At 35.0% G+C, this 20027-nt stretch overlaps 3 protein-coding genes across 3 annotated transcripts; 2 read left to right on the forward strand and 1 right to left on the reverse strand.

Moving 5' to 3' along the window:
- LOC127661752 (uncharacterized) lies at positions 1-4030 on the forward strand. Its single transcript, XM_052152611.1, has 2 exons — positions 1-329; positions 469-4030. Exon 2 carries the CDS (start codon positions 547-549, stop codon positions 1669-1671), a length of 1125 nt encoding a protein of 374 aa, XP_052008571.1. The 5' UTR covers positions 1-329; positions 469-546; the 3' UTR covers positions 1672-4030.
- A 737-nt stretch (positions 4031-4767) lies between these two features.
- Positions 4768-15342, forward strand: LOC127661919 (aminopeptidase N-like). The gene is made up of 20 exons (XM_052152878.1): positions 4768-5426; positions 6070-6209; positions 6554-6684; positions 7089-7209; positions 7997-8151; positions 8265-8372; positions 8583-8726; positions 8832-8897; positions 9354-9419; positions 9521-9654; positions 10571-10656; positions 10801-10934; positions 11456-11511; positions 11619-11766; positions 11863-11948; positions 12023-12139; positions 12234-12410; positions 12497-12637; positions 14663-14744; positions 14890-15342. The coding sequence occupies exons 1-20, from the start codon at positions 4843-4845 to the stop codon at positions 15037-15039; spliced, it is 2826 nt and encodes a 941-aa protein (XP_052008838.1). The 5' UTR covers positions 4768-4842; the 3' UTR covers positions 15040-15342.
- A 137-nt stretch (positions 15343-15479) lies between these two features.
- Positions 15480-19320, reverse strand: LOC127661920 (arpin-like). The gene is made up of 6 exons (XM_052152879.1): positions 19155-19320; positions 18715-18790; positions 17673-17805; positions 16975-17181; positions 16716-16879; positions 15480-15908 (listed from the first exon to the last, which is right to left on the reverse strand). Exons 1-6 carry the CDS (start codon positions 19244-19246, stop codon positions 15900-15902), a joined length of 681 nt encoding a protein of 226 aa, XP_052008839.1. The 5' UTR covers positions 19247-19320; the 3' UTR covers positions 15480-15899.
- Positions 19321-20027: the final 707 nt, after the last annotated feature.

Raw genomic sequence — 20027 nt, forward strand, 5'->3', positions numbered from 1 at the left:
AACAGCCTCTCTCATGGATTCTTAGCACAGCTTAGCCGCGTAGTTAGCAGAGTGCTGACTAATTCTAATGAATTAAAACGCTCTTTTAAATTAGGAGCTCAGTCAGACTGCCGTTATAGTTTGAGCTACATTAGTAGCGAGCAAACATATAAAAACAAATATTATGGCTGTCGTTATGTTTCAGGCCGCTATGACGAGCTTACTGTATGTCTAATAAGCTTGCTGGTTTTTGAATCACGCATTATTTCTACCCCAAGCTACTGTGAACCGCAATGCACAGAATTACCTGTATGATTTATATTAACTTGACATCTGCTAGTATGCTAAAGGTAAGACACATCATTAGCTAAATGTTATGTGAGTGTTGTTTTAGTTTGAATGAACTAGATGTCAGATTGTGTTTTCATATTCACTTTTGTGCCATTGTCTTTTGCTGTAGATTGTAAATATTGTTTTCTTTTCTGTAAGGTGCAGTCAAATGTCTCATTCAGAGAGGGAAAAAAAGGATGATCTTGAAAAAGATTTAACCAAAAATCATAGGCCAACATGCCTCAAAGGAAGAGAGCCCTTGTTCCCATTGGTACACGTAGAAGAGTTAAAGTTGATGAAGTTTACTTGCCCTTTAATTCACTACCTGTGGAATGTCAGCTCTATGTGCTCTCTTTCCTTAGTGAGGTGGACAAGTGCAACTGTGCACTGGTGTGTGTAAGCTGGAGTTGCTTAGCACGCTCTGGAAAACTCTGGAGAGTTGCAGACTATTCTCGCCGTGGTGTTTTTCACCTCGGCCAGGAAGGTCAGCTTGTTTCCAACAGAGAGTTTGAGCGCTGGAAATCTTGGGTACACCATTACACTCATCATCTTATATCTCGTGGGGCCAGTTTGCTTACACTTAAGGCAAGTTTTGATTTGGGGGACCAGTGCAATAAATGGGGAGAGCTACTTTCACACCTGCTGGAGAATATCCATTGCCGAGATCTCTGTCATTTAGATTTAAATTGGACATTCACTCTACTGGAGCCCCTAGACCTCTGTGTCCACACCAGTTCTAGTTCTCATCAAGACAACATTACCAAGATGGACCAAGTCAATAACTTCCAGATTCTTCTTTCCAAACTTGTCCACAGCTGTCCCAGGATAGCCAAAATGCGTCTGCACTTCGACTGGTCTGAAACATCAGTTGCGTTGATTACCCAATTTCAACACCTCCGTATTTTAGAACTGAAGTACTTTTGGGTTTTTAAAGGTGTCAGCCCAAACACTTTACAGTCACTGACTAAATCGCTGCCTAATCTTAAATCCCTCACTCTCCATGTTCTTGTGCCACTGCGGAACATGGGCATCTCATACACCCTTGAATCCCTTTCTCTTGAGTTCTTGGATGTGTCACCCAGTCGTGGTCTGGTCTTCTCCTGCCTCAACCTCCCAGTACTGAGAGAGCTGCGGGCAAAGAAGATTGTACGGGGCATAACTCTGGACCGCCGAACCAGACTCCGGATACAGAGCCGATGGCCTTGTCTGTATCAAGTCTTACGTGATGGGACACCCAATCTACAGGCCCTTAACAATGAAAGACTTCTTCCCAACTGGAAAGAGCAAAGTTACAGAGAGCTGACCTCAATCCTCCAGCAGTCTTGTTACTGCCTTCAGCATTTAGACAGCTGGCTCTGGTGAAACCAAGTCTTGAAACATTTTATGGTCTTAAGAGACAGCCTCATCCTGACTGCAGGGTTGACATGAAGAAATTCAGAAATATCAGATAACCATGAGCATCTTTTCTAATTAAAAATACTTAGAGCTGGAATCTAATTATGCACTAGCTTCCCCTTGCCAGCAACACCGGGGTAATTTAATTACATTTAAAAATTACATTTTTTTTTTTTTTAACCTTTAAAAATTATGCCTAAAAAGAAAACTATGTTACAGTTTTGGCTTGTGTAGTGCTATTATGGTTTAAATGAAGAGATTTTCCAAACAGAAGGCCTTACAGACTTGTGTGCGTTTTAAGGAGCTTAGTTCAATTCTGGAAAATTATTTTATTGTGCAAAAGAAGCCAGCTCTGGGGAGGATAAAGCGGATTGCAGCAAGCATGTGTTGATCACATTGACAAGAACTCTTATTCCTTACATCATTTGAGTCCTTTTGCATTTAAGTAGGAATAATCAACCAGTAGATTTTTTTTTTTTTTTCCTAAAGCATTTCTTATATTTGATCATTTTCCTTTCTATATTTCAGGCTGTGCTCAAAATTTTATTTTTCAGACAATTTTGCAGCAGTCAAACCTTATTTTTAATCTGTTTTTCTTTCAAACTGGAATTTAAGTAGAAGGGTTTTATTTGTATTAAGCCTAATGATTGAGTATTTTAAGGATATTCACACAGGTGAGAATATGTATTGCGTTGCATTGTTATTTTATCCATCTTTGAAGAAAATCTCTTAAATGTTTTAATTAAAGGCATAACAGTCTTTTAGTTTAAAGCCTTCAAAAGTATTGAGAGTAAAACCTTGTCAGTACTTCAAATGAAATGTTGAGACCAATAAATAAGCCAACATTGAAATGTGCAGCATTGTGTGCCAAGCATTAAAAGAATATTCTGGGTTCAATGAAAGTTAATCTCAATCAACAGCATTTGTGGCATAATATTGATTACCACAAAAAAGTATTTTGACTGGTTCCTCCCCTCCACAAAACTGAGGCACTTTCAATGGAAATAAATGAGGGCCAATCTGTTACTTTAAAGTACTCACTATTTCAAAAGAATAGCCACAAGATGTAAAAAAATATGTTTGTTAACATGATTTTAGTGTTATAAATCGCTTATTAACCATTTCTGTGTAAAGTTATAACCAATTTTGCAATTTCGATGGCGAAATTGGCGATGTAAAGTCAACAACCCCTAAAATTACTTAAAAAATTATGATTCAAACAACTTTACATCTCAAGTAATACATGAGTTTTAACAGAAGAATTAATGTAAGTGCTTTTAAGTTTCAAATTTCTGAATTTAAACCCTCCAAAATTTGGCCCATTCAATTCCATTTTAAGTGTCTCACTGGAATTCCAATTTTTGCTTTTTTAAAGAAACCGAGTGATATGTTTTTTGTGGTAATCAACATTGTGCCACAAATGCTGTCGATTGAGCTTAACTTGTATTGAACCCGGAATATTCCTTTAATAGAATATTTTAAAAAGTGGACTTTAAAGACAGTGTGCCTTCAATAAATTGTCATCAAGATTGTATTTCAATTTATGAAATGTTAATATTGCCTTTAGCTGTAATAACTAATAGACCAAGTCATATAATTAATTTAATGTGGATAAAAGAAACTTGTGATGATCTGCAGTTGCATTTAATTGTGAACAATATTACCCAATGGATGAAATGTGTGCAGTACCCCTTGCTTGTCCACAGGAGGTCACAATACTCTTTCCTTCCTCAACTGATCTGTTCCTTTCATGCCAGTCCTTAATACTATTAAGTTTTCTGTTTTCAGCAGTGGTGCTGTGATGAAATAATTCTGTGTACTGACTGGAATTGGAACTGCTGGAATAAATTGATATGATTTATTCATTTATTAAAGTAAAACTTATGGCCATATATTTGTAGTGTGGACAAATTGCCCATTATGTCTTTCAATGTTCTGTCACAGTGTTAATGTCACTGTTACTTGTAAATTATATCTAAATTATTTTATGCTGACATGAATCATTTAAGGTAACGGACTGAGTAATAATATATTTGCCTAAGCAGATAGTTTGCGTTCTAGTCTAGTTGCTTAAAGCCTTTCTTAATCCAGAACTGAAGAATAGGTTTCATAAAATGTTTGTTATTTTATTTCTGTCAGTTGAAAACAACCATGACAGGTAAAAACCAATAAGAAGCCAATCTTGGATAGATTAAGCTTACATTTTCTATACCATTAACTTTTTCGAGGATAAGAAGTATGTAATATTTGTAAACATTTAAGGAACGTTTAAATAAATGTTTACTGTTCAATGACAATAAAGATAACTGGCATTGCTGATTATACATCCCCAAAAGAGTTTCTGTTTTTGCCTGTACTTTTTTGAGCAAGTTACTTCCTCCTTAGGATGAATGACTTATATTATTGTTTACCTCATTTGTATGTTGCTTTGATTGTAAAATCTTAAGTTCCATATAACACAACAAGCTCAGTGTTTGTATTTTTGTACCTCTTGATTATTGCTTTATAAAATAGACGTATTCTACAGGTTATATCATAATATTATTCAGAACAGCATGGATTTTTTTCTTTCAAGAAGTTTTAAATGTTCACTAAAAGGAGGAGAAGGTTGGGATGAGGGAATATAAAAAAAAATTATGTGCCGAACTTCACTTGAAGACATACTGACTTAATATGACAAGCAGCTCAATGAAGTAAAACAAAATTCAGTGAGTCATCAAAGAACTTTGGAAATGTTTCACGTCTAAGCATCTGAATATCTCATGCTGGTCTGAAGGTCTCTGGCAAAACATAGGATGGACTCATGCAAATACTCCCTTTGATTCCAGTGATTAAGTGAATTTACATTCAAACTGCACATCTCTTTAATCATATTATTAGTGATTAAGATATTTCCAGATGTAGGGGACAGAGCAATGGGACACGGTTCATGTGATAAAATATTTGTTTGCTTCTGGCTCATCCACGCTAGTTAATGTGTAATCTTGAGATGTGGTCTTAGGCGTGGCATTAGTGCATGATGTCTTAAGCAACACATTTATTATCAAGGTCTGTGAGAGGGTACAGAGTCTACAAAGGGATAGCAAGGTCTTTTTGCTCACTTCATTCGTTGAGGTTTCTCAGACAGAAGAATCAGACATGGCCAAAGGAGTGTTGATCTCCAAGTCCCTGGCTGCTACCACTGGGATCCTCACGGTCTCTTGTGTTTGTGGTGTGGTGTTGATGCTTGTGTTTTTCCAAATTCAAATAGCAAGAAATCCTCCAGTGCCTCCACCATCTCCAATTCCTGGAACGGCAATTCCATCAGGACCTCCACCGTCTCAAAGACTTTCTGACAATTTTATTCCGGAGAGCTACAATGTATTTCTCCAGCCATATTTTTATGACAAGCTGCCTGAAAACGTTACAGAACAATCCCTCTTATTCAAGGGAAATTCAACTGTTAGGTTGAAGTGCCTGAAAATCTCCAAGAGCATCTTCCTTCATGTTCGGGACCTAAATGTGACAGATGTACAAGTGACAAGTTCTGATTCTAACCAGAATTTATCAGTGAGGAGTTATAAAGTACATAACAATGAAAGTAATTTTCTTGAGATTCAACTCAACGATGTGCTAACAAATGGGACCAACTATAATCTGTTCACTTCATTTGAAGGAGAACTTCGTGATGATATGTCTGGGTTTTATCTGAGCCGGTACACAGAGAATGAAAATGAAGAGAGGTAAAGAAAGAATGTATTCAGTATTCTCAATGATATCAGGGGAAAGAATTGTTGGGGAACACTTTACAATAAGGTTGTATATGCTAACATTAATTAACACAGTTGTTAACATGATCTAACAATGAACTGTACATTCACAGAATTCATTATTCTTGGCTACTGTTAATGTCTTTCAAACTTTAACCAAGATTAATGATTGCTCTATGTATATATATATATATATATATATATATATACACACATTTGAGCCCATTCTTTCCAATGTTGCTTTTCAACTATGTTATAGGGTTCAGCAGAAAAACAAAACACACATAAATAACTGAACAAATTTGCATGTGTAAATGTATAAGTCTAAGATACCAGAATGTATAAGTCTAAGATACATTTGCTCCCACAAACAACTCTAAACTTTCTTTTCACAATCTTTTGTTCGGGAAAGGTTTTATGTTCAATCCTGAGAAGTATTTATTGTTTTATAAGTCTCCTGAGATTTTTGTGTTTCATTTTGTAGTACACCTTCCCCAAGGAAGACATCCCTGCCGTGTGCATTTGCTGTTGTTTCATACACAAAATTGCTTTGGAATGTTTTTCTAATAATTACATATAAAAAATGTCTTGCAATTTTTTTGAACACCACAAACAGATTTCTTGCCGCCAGCCAGATGCAACCCACAAATGCCAGGAAAGTTTTTCCTTGCTTTGATGAGCCAGCTCTGAAAGCCGTGTTTAATATAACCATTATCCACAGAGAGAACACCTATGCCCGATCTAACGGCATAGAAGGTGAGGATCATTACAAATTAAAAAAGTCAAACTCTCAATGTACAGAATGATGATTTATCACATTTCATGTGTAGATATTAATCCTCCTCTCTCTGGCTACAATAAATATCACAACTGCAAATAGTAGTTTAAAAAATTTACATAAATGTAGAAACAGACTTTAAGTGGTTTGTTATCTGCAGTTGGAGAATATTTCCTTTTTTGTTTCGCATAGGGCTGTGAATTGTTAAGAAATGTAAGCTTTAGTATAAAAAATTTTAAACTGCAAAAAAAAAAGGCACGGAAACATGTGTTTCACATTGAACATGTTCAATGCATATTTTCTATTTTTGCTTCATCATCAGATCATGGGACAATAGTTGGAGATGAATGGATTGTTACTACATTTGAGCCGACCCCAGTCATGTCAACTTATCTATTGGCTTTCTCTGTATCTAACTTTAAAACTAAAGGGGAAACTACAGAGAAAATACCAGTATGTTCCTTTCATTTTTACTTAAAGGGATAGTTCACCAAAAATGAAGAATTTGTCATAATTTACTCACCCTTATGTTGTTCCGAACCCACATGATTTTCTATATTTTGTTGAACGCTAAAGTAGATGTTAGGCAGAATGTTAACCTCAGTCTCCATTCAATATCTTTGTATAAAGCAAAGAGCAGCTTCAACATTCTTCAAAATTTCCCCATGAAGAAGAAAGTCATCGGTTTGGAGCAACATGAGGGGTGAACTTTCCCAAATAAAATTCCCTTAAAAATTCTTATTTATTCACTTTTTTCAACATAATTATTACATACAATATGCATTATTGGAGTTGTTTGATTAATATAAAGGTGTGTTTCCTAAGTCATTCTCATCTTTTCTTTATGTGTTTTCTAGACATATGCTCGACTTGATGCTGTTGATGCTGGCCATGCTGAGTACGCATCAGACATAGCATGGAAAATTCTACAGAAATATGAGAACACATTTGAATTGAACTACCCATTGGAACAATTATGTAAGTAAAATGAAAAGCACAAATAAGATTGTTTTTCTATGGTTGTGTTGATACTTTATTTGGATGAAATATATTACCATATATTAAGAAAGAACACTCTCATCAATTGGAAATGAGAACACATTGTAAATCCTTTCTGTTTAGCTGAGAAACTAAAAGTCTAATTGTCAATAGTAAGACTTACACAGACTGGTACAAGCTGCATCCTATGGTAAAGCAGTTGCCTTGCTGCCTAGTCAGTTCATGACTTAACCATCAGTGGTTTTGTATGAAGGTACCTATGAAAACTGGTCAAAGAACATTTTTAAAGGCATCTTATTTTCATCATACCTCAGTGAACAGCCTCCGAACTGCAGCATTTTGCAGCTTTCAGGTGCAGCCACAGTCAAATCAAACAGAGATCCTTACCATTGCACTGAAAGGAAATAAAACTTAAATGGATAGTTCACCCAAAAATGAAGAGAGCTTACTCACATATTGTTCCAACCCTGTATGACTTTCTTTTCTTTTTCTTTCTGTGGAACACAAAATGAAATGTAAAGCCCAATGTTAGCCTCAGTCACCATTCACTTTCTTTATATGGACAAAAGATACAGTACAATGAAAGCGAATGGTGACTGAGACTAACATTCTGCCTAACATCTACTTTTGTGTTTCACAGACAAGAGAAAATGACATGGGTTTGGAACAACATTAGGGTGATGATATGATGACATAATATTTATTTTTACTTCCAATTTAAAATGTAAGATATGGAGGATCATGACCAAAATCTGTTGTATTTCAGATCAGATTGCTGTGCCAGACTTCAGTACAGAAGCCATGGAAAATTGGGGTTTAATTTCATATCGGGAGGCAGCTCTGCTCTATGACAAAGATACGTCATCTAACTTTGATAAAGAATTGGTGGCCACTGCGATTGCTCGTAATATAGCACATCAGGTAAACTTATTCAAATGTTATGTTATCACATATATATTAATTACATATGTTATGTAATGTTAAGTTATTGGGTCTAAATTGCCATCAAATTTCTTCCCTGCACTTCATTTCAGTGGTTTGGAAACCTTGTCACAATGAGCTGGTGGAATGACCTGTGGCTGAATAAAGGATTTGCAACATATATGTCGTACATTGGGGCAGAAGCTGTTGGCTGGGACATAGTATGTCATTGTTTAAATTTTAGCACATTGATTTTAACAATGCACCCAGGTTAATTCAATAGTTTTTTGTATAGATTATAATCACTTTCATCTATCTTTGTGCAATAACTTCAATTCTAATAACCTCACATCTTGAGTTTTGAGTCTAGATCACATGTGCCCTTGTAAGCAAGAACTTCCTTATGATGTATCATTCATTTATGCTTTCAGAAAGATCTAATTGTTCTCAGAGAAATCCAGACTGCCTTTCAAGTGGATTCATTGAATGCTTCCCATCCTCTCAGTTTACCTGAAAGCGATATTGAAACTTACTCTGACATCATAGAACTTTTTGATGATGTCACATCTAGCAAGGTTCACATGACTTCTCAGTTTATCTTTTTGACAGCCAGTACTAACACGCTTCATACTGTATACAAAATGTTCACTGAACGATTATATGTGCTCTATATCATCTAGGGTGCTGCTGTGTTGAGAATGCTGTCTACATACATAGGAGAGGATGATTTTATGAAAGGGATTAAGGTAAGGCAAAATTAAATTAATCATATGCACGCACACATCAATTTTTATGACACTTTACAATAAGGTAGTAAACATTAGTTAATGCAATAGTTAACATGAACAAACAATATAGACTGAAATAAAATACTTTTACTTCCATTATGAATTCAAGGAATATTTCAACCAAAAATAAAAATTCTGTCATAATTTACTCTCCCTCATGTCATTCCAACCCATATGAATTTATTTATATTGTAGAAAAAATTGGAAGAACATCCCAGTCTCTCTTTTTTACATATAAAATGTCAGATTAAATCAGAATCACTAACCACTGCCATTTTATTGAAGAGAGGCACCGGTATATTCAAATTGTTTACTTTTGTGTTTTCCCCCAAATCACATTATTTATGTTTAAAGTAAGGTTTTGTAGAATGGTCAGGTTTCGTTTTTCTGATTGCTAAATGTATATATTTTTAGAGATATCTCAAGAAGTTCCAATACATGAACACAAAGTACACAGACCTTTGGGAATGCTTTGAAGAGGTAAATAGAGAACATATACTGTATATTCTGCTTAAGTCTTCATTTGTAATAAGTTGAAATGTTATGAGAGGGTGATTACAAATATTTCCCACACTGATCAGGAGACGAAGAAAGATGTGGATGAATTTATGAGGACATGGATATTAGAAAAGGGATACCCAGTAATAACCATTATTACAGAGACTGGGGATATCTCCCAAGAACAGTTTCTCCTTAAGCAAACAAATGGCCATGGGTGAGTTCCAAGAGGCAAATTACACTTCACATACAATTCAATCCTCCTCAAATTTATTTTCAGTAGTGTTTGTGGCATTTAGGCTTGCATTAGTCTTGTTAAAAAGAATAAAGACTATTTGTAATGTTACACAGTGCTGTTAGCCTAGAAATCTCATTTTAAATAACTGAAATCATTTTCATTTATTGCACTAGAGTGTCCCCAGAACTGCATCTTAAACATCTTAATCAAATTTCTGTATTTGTTTCCATGCAATTAAGTGATTAGTATTACAATCTCTCAATAGCATTTATAATTTTAACACTGATAGTGAAAGGGGTTTATTTTGTCCCTTGATTTGATTTTCTACACAGTTATGTCATAATACTGTGATCTTTAATCTATTGTAGGTTATGAAATTATGTCACACTTTGAAGGTGGACATCAGCCATTCAGCAAAATATTTTGTGATGTTATGTGGTCAATAGAGAAAATTACTGTAATTTATGTTAATAAAATGAAAATCATCTCTATAAGTTTACAAATATGTTAACAGGATATCTTTCAAAAATCATGTAGTGGCTAATTTTACCCACTAAATATCAACCCTGTTATTTGTCACCGTGACCATACCCACCCAAACCAATGAAGATCTGAAATTTTAAGTCATTTAGCTTGAACTGAATGATATTAAAAAAAACTTTAACATGTCCCTTTAATGATGAAACACACAGATACCTATCAAAGTATGCTTCATTTTTCAGAAGTTTCAAAGCTTATGTCACTAAATTTATAGTTATAAAATTGTGAATGTTTGTAATAGTTTTTTTTTTTTTTGCGTTTGTACAGTAAGCAGGTTAAACTCAGATAAACTAAATGTAAAATTATTAGTCCAAAATATGTTTAGCAATTTTTGGTATTTTTGTTTTTTTAACAGCATTACATGGCAGGTTCCAATCAGATCTGTTAAGTCTAATGATCTTGTGAATGTGGACGGGTATATAATGAAAGAAAACGGTCCAGGTAAGGAACGGAAAAACTTAAAATGTTTAAATCCTAAAATTAAAAAAAATAAAAAGATGCATAACAAAAAACGAACAAAAAAACTATCTACAATTGTTGTTTGTTGTGAGTAACCCTTTAGCACATCCCTGCATTCTTTCATAGTTAGAAAGCCAGAATATGTAATTGATGATGAGACATGGCTTCTGGCTAACATTAACTGCACTGGCTTTTTCCGTGTGAACTACGATGAAACAAACTGGTACAAACTTCTTAGCCAACTTGAACGTAATCATCATGTAAGTATTTCCATTTTATAAGAAAATCCAGTTTAATCACCTTACAATTAAATGTTTTTTTTTTTGTGTGTGTTATTCGAATGCAAAGCCCCAGAATATTTATGTGATCTGCTTAGCTTACATTGTTCAAGTGTTTTAACTTTGAACCCATCATCTAATTGAAAAATAATTACTATAATATTTCTGTTTTCACAGTGTCTCTTTACAGCTCAAATAATACATTAGTTTTAACAGAAGAATTAATGCTAGTGCTTTTATAAAATTATAAGCTTCACATTTCTTCACAAAAATTAGCCCCATTTACTTCCATTGTAAGTGACGCACTGCAATGTTATTTGCTTTTTTAATGAAAAGGATGGAGAAGTCTAAATAAATGTTTGTGGTAATCAATATTACATCACAAATGCTGTTGATTGAGCTCAACTTACTGTATATTAAACTCAGAATATTCCTTTAAAGACTAAAATTACTAAAAGCAGTGTTTTGAAGAAAGTTACAATTTACATTTCACCTCTTTTTAGGTGATTCCAGTCATCAACAGAGGACAGCTCATCGATGATGCTTTTAATCTTGCAAGGTAAATTTTTTCATTCAGCTAGTAGGTACATAATTAAATTTCTCAATATATGTGCCCTTTGTGATTTGTTGCTGTAGATTATACGTTTTTTTCTACTTCTTTTAAAGGGCTGATCGCCTCAATGTCACTATTGCACTAAGTTTAACCAAGTATCTGATAAATGAAACTGAGTATATTCCATGGGAGTCTGCAATGAGAAACCTGGACTATTTCATCCATATGTTTGATCGTTCTGAGGTCTATGGTCCGATGACAGTAAGTTATGTGTACATGAGGAAACATGTTTCATTTTCTGGTAAAACACAGTGAAATAATGCACACTCCCAATATTTACTGTAAAATTCTATCTAGAAATACATACGCAAGCAAGTCAAACCGCTATATGATTACTTTGACATCACAATGAATGGAAGCATTCCTGAGAGCCTCAATGACCAGTAAGCATCATTTTTATTGTCCTTTTCTAATTTTTGTTGGACATTTAACAATCATTTTGTTATTCTTTTCTCAGGTATAACCAAGTAAATTCTATTTCAATGGCCTGCAGCAATGGCCTTCCTGAATGCATCAAAAATGCTTCAAAACTGTTCGAAGATCATAAAAAAGAAAATAATAATTGTACAGATAGGTGAGTCACGGTTTTAAGATAAAATAGAATGATGGTAACTGTACTGGTTTCTTCTGGATGCAACTTACTGTGTTGTACTGCCATATATTTACAGTGAATGTTGGATTCATCCAAATTTGAAGGCATCCATCTATTGCAGTGCAATAGCTGCAGGTGATGAAGATGATTGGGAATTTGTGTGGGAAGAGTACCAAAGTGCGACACTCGCTTCCGAGAAAGACAAATTGAGATATGCCCTATCATGTACCAAAGAAATCTGGTTACTTAACAGGTCAGGTCTGACGTGTGAGACTTTTTTCATTTCAGTTGTCACTATGTTTACATCATACCAAATCTTTTTTATTTACAATCCCACAGATACCTTCAGTACACTCTTGACCCTACAAAGATAAGAAAGATGGATCTTGTCTCTACCATAAACCACGTTGCCAAAAATGTTGTCGGGCAGCCTCTAGCCTGGGATTTTGTTCGCGGTCATTGGTCCTCCCTCACACAAGAGTAGGTTAAAATTTAAATAATTATGAATTATTTGAAGCACTGTTAAATGAAAACAGGACACCTAAGAAAATCAAAGATAATCACATCTGAGTTCTAATAATGATTCTATATGCCAATTAATTCTGCAAACGTAAGGGTGTTCTGGTGTCTTTCGCGTGAAATGAATTGTAAATTAATTGCAACCTGGTCTCACAGAATCACGTTACTATACCTACATTTAAAAAAAAAGATTTACATGTGGTTTGTTGTATGCATTGCGATATTTTCCAGGTAAAATAAACACTAGAGGCGCTACAACAACAACTTTTATTCTCTTTAACACAATGTTCATAAACTCCTTTTTTGCCCTGTTCCTCAAACAATTCCATCTTATTCCATTTAAACATTTTACTATAGCACATAACTTGTATATCAATACATTTTAAAGTTTGCTTGACAAAATAAACTACATTCACAATCTTGGATCCACGTGCAATAAAATTGCAAATAAAATGTTCATGTCACATTTGCTTTTTATGACCCTGTCTGTTAGGTTTAGGTTTAAAGGTATAGGGTAGGGAGGAAGGTTTTTCTGATTTAAAACTCAATAGATCAAAAAAATGATTTAAGTGCCACACAGTGCACATTTCACCTTGGAACTTCCGCGATAAATTCTTGTCACCACAGTCACATCATTTTCATCAGATCAGGCTAATTATTTGCTTTATTTCCAAGTTAGTAGACATCCAAGCTTGTCACTGGCCCGTTCCTCAAACAATCATATCTATGAAATATAAACACTTTTACTCTAGCGCATTTAAGATTTGATTACATAATTGACTACATTTTCAAGCTTCGTTAGCGTGCGAAAAAAAAATTGCGTTGTAGCTCAACTGACGTTTAAGTCCACCCGGAAGAGCACCCGAGTCGACACACAAGCCTTGATGTCATAGAAAGCACCACAAAATGACAAAAAAAAATTTTTCTCCTCAATTGCATTCTTTATTGTAACAGTTAAAGGACGGGCAAGGAGGAGTTGGGAACTTGCTGAACAGTCAATATAAAGTTTTAATGCAAAACTCAACTTACATCAACATAAAACAGAAGACAAACAGACACATGCAATGCGACCACATGCGTCTCTCTCTTTCTCTCCAACTGGCATCTCTGGCTCCCTTTTACCTCACTCTCCAGCTGATCAGCGGATTCGGTGCCGGCTGAGCATCATCATGGCCCTGCCACGCCCTCCTCCTCGTCACATTCATGTCACATTTGCTTTTTATGACCCTGTCTGTTAGGTTTAGGCAGGGCCGTTTCTAATCATGGGCTGTTGCATAGGGCGCCACCAGCTGGGGTTGGGGGTGGGCGGAGGGGCATGCCAATGCAGACTGGACAATTGACAGATGGGATGAGATAGCTCCCTCCATGCGACAATTAGCGATCTCGCCTAAGGTGCCAAAATGATCAGAAACAGCCCTGGGTTTAGGTTTAAGTTTTAGGGTAGGTAGGTAGGTAGGTTTTGCTGAATTCAAACTTGATAGATCATTAACCTTGTAAACCTCCTCTGTTTGGAAGAAATTAAACTTTCTTTAAGTGCCACACAGTGGACATTTCACCTTGGAGCTGCCACGATAAACTCATGTCGCCACAGTCAAGTAATTTTCATCAGATCAGGCTAATTATTTTATTCCTTTCTGAGTTGGTAGACAACCGAGCTTGTCACTGGCATCTCCCCTAACACATCTTAAACAAAAAAGACTATTTGTAAACATCCTAGTCCCAAATTTGTGTATTATTAAGATGTTGCATTAGAATTATCTTTCACATAAGGCATGGGAATTACCACACCATATCATGCAAATTATAACACCCAAGTTGCATAACGGTATCAAAGATCAGCAGCAATGTGGGGTCCAAAGGCTGTATCTCAGCTATAAATGAATGATAGTCCTAATTGTCTCACAGATTTTATCACTCAGTTGCCAGGAAATCATAATTATACACCCCTCTATACTCCTGTGACTAACAATCATCTCTTTTTGGCAGGAATGGAGCTGGCACCATGTCCTTAGTTAGTCTGTTAGATGGCGTGACAAAGAGATTCTCAACAGCCTTTGAACTTGAACAGGTGCCTTTGTCCACTCCTTCATTTATTTGTAGAGGAATGATACAATTTAATAGTTGATATCTGAATGATTCTGTTCAATCTTAAACAGTACTGACATGTTTCCACCAGTGATCTTACACAAACTTTCAAAATTATCTCTACACAGCTGAGACAGTTACTGCGGGAACAGGAAAACAATGATCAGACGTTTGCAACTCGAGCATTGGAGCAGGTCATTGAAAGGACAGAGGCCAATATTATGTGGGTGACAGAAAACAAGCAGGCTGTTTTGGACTGGTTCCGTGAAGAGATCTAGTATCATTGAGTTGTTGGAGAATACACAGCGGAGCGGTGTAAAGGCATGGATGTAAAGGCATTCCAAAATGATGGAAACTCTATCCTGTGGCACAGTGATGGTTTTTATCAAAAGAGGACTTTGAGGTGAAGAAAAAGCAATTTTGAAATGGCTACATAACACGTTCCCTGTGTTACATGTAGAGTAGTTACCATAATCTACTGTGAATAACAGACAAAAGGGTGTAATGAATTTGTTTAGTAGTCCTTTAGGACAGCTTAATTTATATCTTTAAATATGATTTAGTTTCGTATAGGCTTCTATTACTAACTCAGTATTGTTTAAGCTGATAAAATCACATCTAGGACAGCAAATAACAAAGTGCAGTATGATTTAAAATTATAAACATCTATAATGTTTTTATTTTATTGGAAAAAAAATTATAAATGATTATGCAAGTATTTTGAAATATATATATATATATATATATATATATATTTTTATTAAATCATAGTCATAACTTAGTTGATTACAGTGATATTGATGAAACTGAAAACTGTTTGTCAAAGGTTGTGATGGAGTGCTTCCAGGAGACAAATATGTTTTATCAAACATTTAACAATTAAATAAAGTGCTGTGTTTTTACACAATAGTTATTTGTTATTTTTACACATAAAAGTGTTGATACAGTAATAACTCAGAAATATTATGATCTGGTAAATAACTATAAAAAATACAAGTTTAAATGAATATTAATTGTAATTTTTAATTGATTACATCTGAATAATAACTGTGAGACCTTGTTTCTTGATGATCATACATTTGTGGGAAAGATGATTAAGGCACTGTGATAGCCACTCCTGGAACCTCAAGGGTGCCATTCAGTCATCCTGAAAGGAAATGAATGAATGAACGTTACATTTATATAGCACTTTTCTGACACTACACTCAAAGCGCTTTACACAGTGAACAGGGGACTCTCCTCAATCACCATCAATATGCAGCATCCACCTGGATGATGCGATGGCAGCCATAGTGCACCAGTACGCTTGCCACACACTAGCTATTGGTGGAGAGGAGAGAGTAGAGTTATAGAGCCAAATAATGCATGGGGATTATTAGGAGGCCATGATTGAGAAGAACCAATAGGGGGAATTTGGCCAGGACACTGAAGTTACACCCCTACTCATTACAAGAATTGTCCTGGGATTTTTAATGACCACAGAGAGTCAGGACCTCATTTTAACATCTCATCTGAAGGACGGTGCCTTTTTACAGAAGTGTTCCAGTCACTATACTGGAGCATTAGGACACATGCAGACTGCAGGGTGAGCACCCCTTCTGAAATTCCTAATACCTCTTCCAGCAGCAACCTTCATTTTCCCCAAGAGGTCTCCCATCCAGGTTCTGACCAGGCTCAACCCTACTTAGCTTCAGTGGGCACTTGAGCTACAGGGTGATATGACTGCTTGATAGAAAAGATCCCATGCAACATAATATATGTTACAGTTTTGCACAATGGAAGTGCATCCAATAAACACTATTGGATCATGAATATTTGACTTTTTCCTAAACCTCTTGATGACTGAATAATAAGAATTTTTTTGAGGCAATGGTAAACGGCTCAAGATTACACATCTTAAACACATAAATGTTCGGTGCAAAACACATTAAGTCTTGAGAGAAGAGAAATGTACCCATTCGTCATCATCTGCTCCCTCTCCTTGGCCTGTACTCTTCCCTGTACTCTCCCGATCTGCTTTGTTTGCCATTATTTTGTCTGTCCAAGATGCTCCTGCATTCTCATCCCCAGCAAAGTTGCACTTTGTCACTGTACCACTGTCCAGTTTGGCGAAGGAAACTAGGCAAACACAAACAGACAGAACAGCATATATATCCACCTTGATGATAAACCAATTTAACACTATTTTTAAGTTGTGTGGACACAGTACTCACAAATAAAGGGCCCATCTCCTTTAGTTTTTAGACGGATTTCTTGAACAGTCTCTAACTCAGTTCTGTCCATCTCTGCCTCTGTGATCCAGAAAGCAAAGGTCTGACTAGGGTAATGTTTTTCCGTCACTTTAAGCAGATCGTCCTTATTCACAATGTCACTCAGTTGGTGCTCATCGAGAAAATCTGTTTCACCCTTTGCCTCCACTTCTGCAAGTTTGACACACAAAATTACACTTTAGGAAATGTATCAAGCCTCTTGCAATTAGCAACAACTCAATCTTTGAGACTTATTGTAAAATGATATACATGGCCAGTGTTATTATGATACATATTTTATATAGAAAAGGCCAAAAATGCATTTAGTAATACAGAAAAGTGGGAAATGGAATGATAACACAGACATTAATCATACACTGCTTTTAATTGAAATGTTTCAAATATTAATAATAAACATGTAATATACCCATGAAAATAAAAATATAAAAAAACAAGTTGTGTTTATAGTTCATAATATTCTGCTGCTATGCACAGGAAAAATATATTGAAAAATGTTGAATAGTTATTGCATGGTAAAACTGAAAGCTGTTGAAACAGGTCAAAGAAACAGATAAAAACATCTTGCCATATTAAAACTGACAATGTTCTAAAATCTGATCAAATTAATGGTCACAAACTAAATTCTCAGTAAGAGTACTCACTGAAGGATGACATGAGATAACCTGTGTTGACCTTCCTAGTTTCACTGAAATTAGGTTCAATCTCATTTCCTTTAGAATCAAATTTTCTGCGATGGATTCGGTTGGGTTTAATGTACAAAATATTATAGCGCTCCTGCAATAAAAACAAAAACAGAATTTAGGAATATGGCACATCGACAAATAAGATTGTCTGAGATGATACAATTATTTTAATGTGGTTTAAAACAAGTTTCAAGTTTGTAGAAATGTAATCTTTGCCTCCCATTCCCTTTTATAATTTTTTTATAACATTTATAGCATTTTCTAAAAAAATAAATGACTTAAAAATGTTATGTGGAGTAACTACCAAGTAAAAGATATTTAAGTACTTTCCTTGCACCTTGAACACATGAGAGTGGACACAATATATTAATTAAAAAAGAAATCTAACTTTTTCAAGGTAATTATTTATTTATTTGTTTTATTTTATTTACAAATATGAATGAATTGAACATGAATTTTTGAGTCAAGAATATCGAGGTTTTCTCATAGTTATACCACATGACCTGAACAAACTTCCCACTATGTCAAAAGGGGTCCTCTCGGTTTTTGTCAACATAAAACAATCTCTACTTACATGTTGGTTACACCACATGACTTATTTGGTGAACAAAGTTTTTTCAATTATTAATGATTTACACTGCTTATATTTTTTTAAACAATAACTTAACTTTCAAATTTTTTCTGCACTACACATGCTCATATATATACAGTGCATAACAGTCTCTGGATGTTTATACAACATTATATTTATTTTATTTTAAGTGCCCGAAAAAAATATCAAATTTTTGAACTCAAGAAAAACTAATTGTGCGTTTTTTTAAATAATTTAATAGATCTGGACAAAATGTTTTGCATCACATCACTGACAAAATTATAACAGACTCAAGTGATATTGCAAAAAATGCAAGGTAATTGGATGGATGGATGAGCCTTGGGATGCATTGCTGGGGAGGAGATGAAACAATGATGAGCATGATTACTGTAGTGTAATGAACGTCACCTTTCTGTTGTTTACATCTGTTATTATGTGGCGTGACACATCCACAACTGTCCCCTCTAAAATGACACCATGGCCACTGGTAAGAGAAAATGGTACGCGTAAATCTCTAGAACTTATAGTACAGTCCTTACAACACACGAACCATGGTAACAATAGATTTCAACCAAAATACCACAGTTACTTCAGTGATTATAAGTGCAATAAAACTGCACCTTTAACACTGTCACAAAACAAGACATTTTAAATAACAGAAGCTTAAGTTCTCTCATTGTTTGAAGCAGATCCCATATTAATTAATTGTGGTCTTACAGTTATACAAATTTTTTTTCTAACTATTTGGAAACTATGGTTAAAATGGTAATTATTTGTAAGGGTGTGGAAACATGGCTGTGCATTTGACAGGACAGCGCAGAAATCAGGGAAATATTTTAAAATATTACCTCTGGTAAACTAAAGGATCCCAAGCGAAGGACAGTTTCTCATTATGCACTGGTTTGTTTATTAACGCTGTGTTGTGATAGATGCGACTCATCTTCCCCTCATTTGTTTGTTTCGACGAAAGATTTGCTACTTCCTGTTAATACGACGTCACTGTGAAATTTGATAAATTAATGTTATTCCACACATACAAAAACGGAATTTAAAGGTTGCTGTGAAAAGTTGAGTGTACGTTATACTTTTTAAGCCAAAATAAATAAATAAATAAGAATATGAAAGTGAATTATACTCTTTGTATATTTTCCATACAGGAATGTTTCCTCGAGTGTTTTGAGAACACCAAACATGCACTTAATTTGCGCAAATTGACTTATGCGGAATAGATGAGTCTCCAAAATGTATGAAGGTAAAATAGAGCCTGAATGATTGTAAAAGCGTAAATGAAGTTACAAGCGTAATAGAAACATTTGTGAAAATTGCATGATTTGTGAAAGTTTAAATCAATTTGCAAGTGTCAAATAATCTGCATGCGCACAGAACGTTTTGTGAAGGTGTAAATCAAGTTGCAAGCTTAAGAAAAAAAATATTAGCAAATCTGTAATGCAAGTGTAATTCAGGTGTTGTCAATCTGTAATTGCGTATTAACACAAAGTACATTTAGTGTGTATTCTTCTGACTTTTCTTGCGCTTACACTTTTGGCACTGTTTTTGCACTTAAACATGGCCAAAAACACTGAAATCCTGCAATCATGCAAGCAAAGAAAGGTGTCATTAACAGTAAAACAGATTGACTGCATAGAATCAGTCTGTATGTGTAAAATAAACGTATCGGTTACCTAACGTAACCTCGGTTCTCTCTAGATGAGGGAATGAGT

This window comes from Xyrauchen texanus, chromosome 21 (assembly GCF_025860055.1).
Source record: "Xyrauchen texanus isolate HMW12.3.18 chromosome 21, RBS_HiC_50CHRs, whole genome shotgun sequence".
Taxonomy (NCBI): domain Eukaryota; kingdom Metazoa; phylum Chordata; class Actinopteri; order Cypriniformes; family Catostomidae; genus Xyrauchen; species Xyrauchen texanus.

Excerpts from the sequence above, each read along its gene's own strand:
- LOC127661752 (XM_052152611.1), top strand. The coding sequence starts at position 547 with ATGCCTCAAAGGAAGAGAGCCCTTGTTCCCATTGGTACACGTAGAAGA.
- LOC127661919 (XM_052152878.1), top strand. The coding sequence starts at position 4,843 with ATGGCCAAAGGAGTGTTGATCTCCAAGTCCCTGGCTGCTACCACTGGG. Across the intron at positions 6,210-6,553 it reads CCGATCTAACGGCATAGAAG|ATCATGGGACAATAGTTGGA; the intron begins GTGAGGATCATT and ends CTTCATCATCAG. Across the intron at positions 8,373-8,582 it reads AAGCTGTTGGCTGGGACATA|AAAGATCTAATTGTTCTCAG; the intron begins GTATGTCATTGT and ends TTATGCTTTCAG.
- LOC127661920 (XM_052152879.1), bottom strand. The coding sequence starts at position 19,246 with ATGAGTCGCATCTATCACAACACAGCGTTAATAAACAAACCAGTGCAT. Across the intron at positions 17,806-18,714 it reads CAGATGTAAACAACAGAAAG|GAGCGCTATAATATTTTGTA; the intron begins GTGACGTTCATT and ends TTTTTATTGCAG. Across the intron at positions 16,880-16,974 it reads AGGAGATGGGCCCTTTATTT|TTTCCTTCGCCAAACTGGAC; the intron begins GTGAGTACTGTG and ends GTGTTTGCCTAG.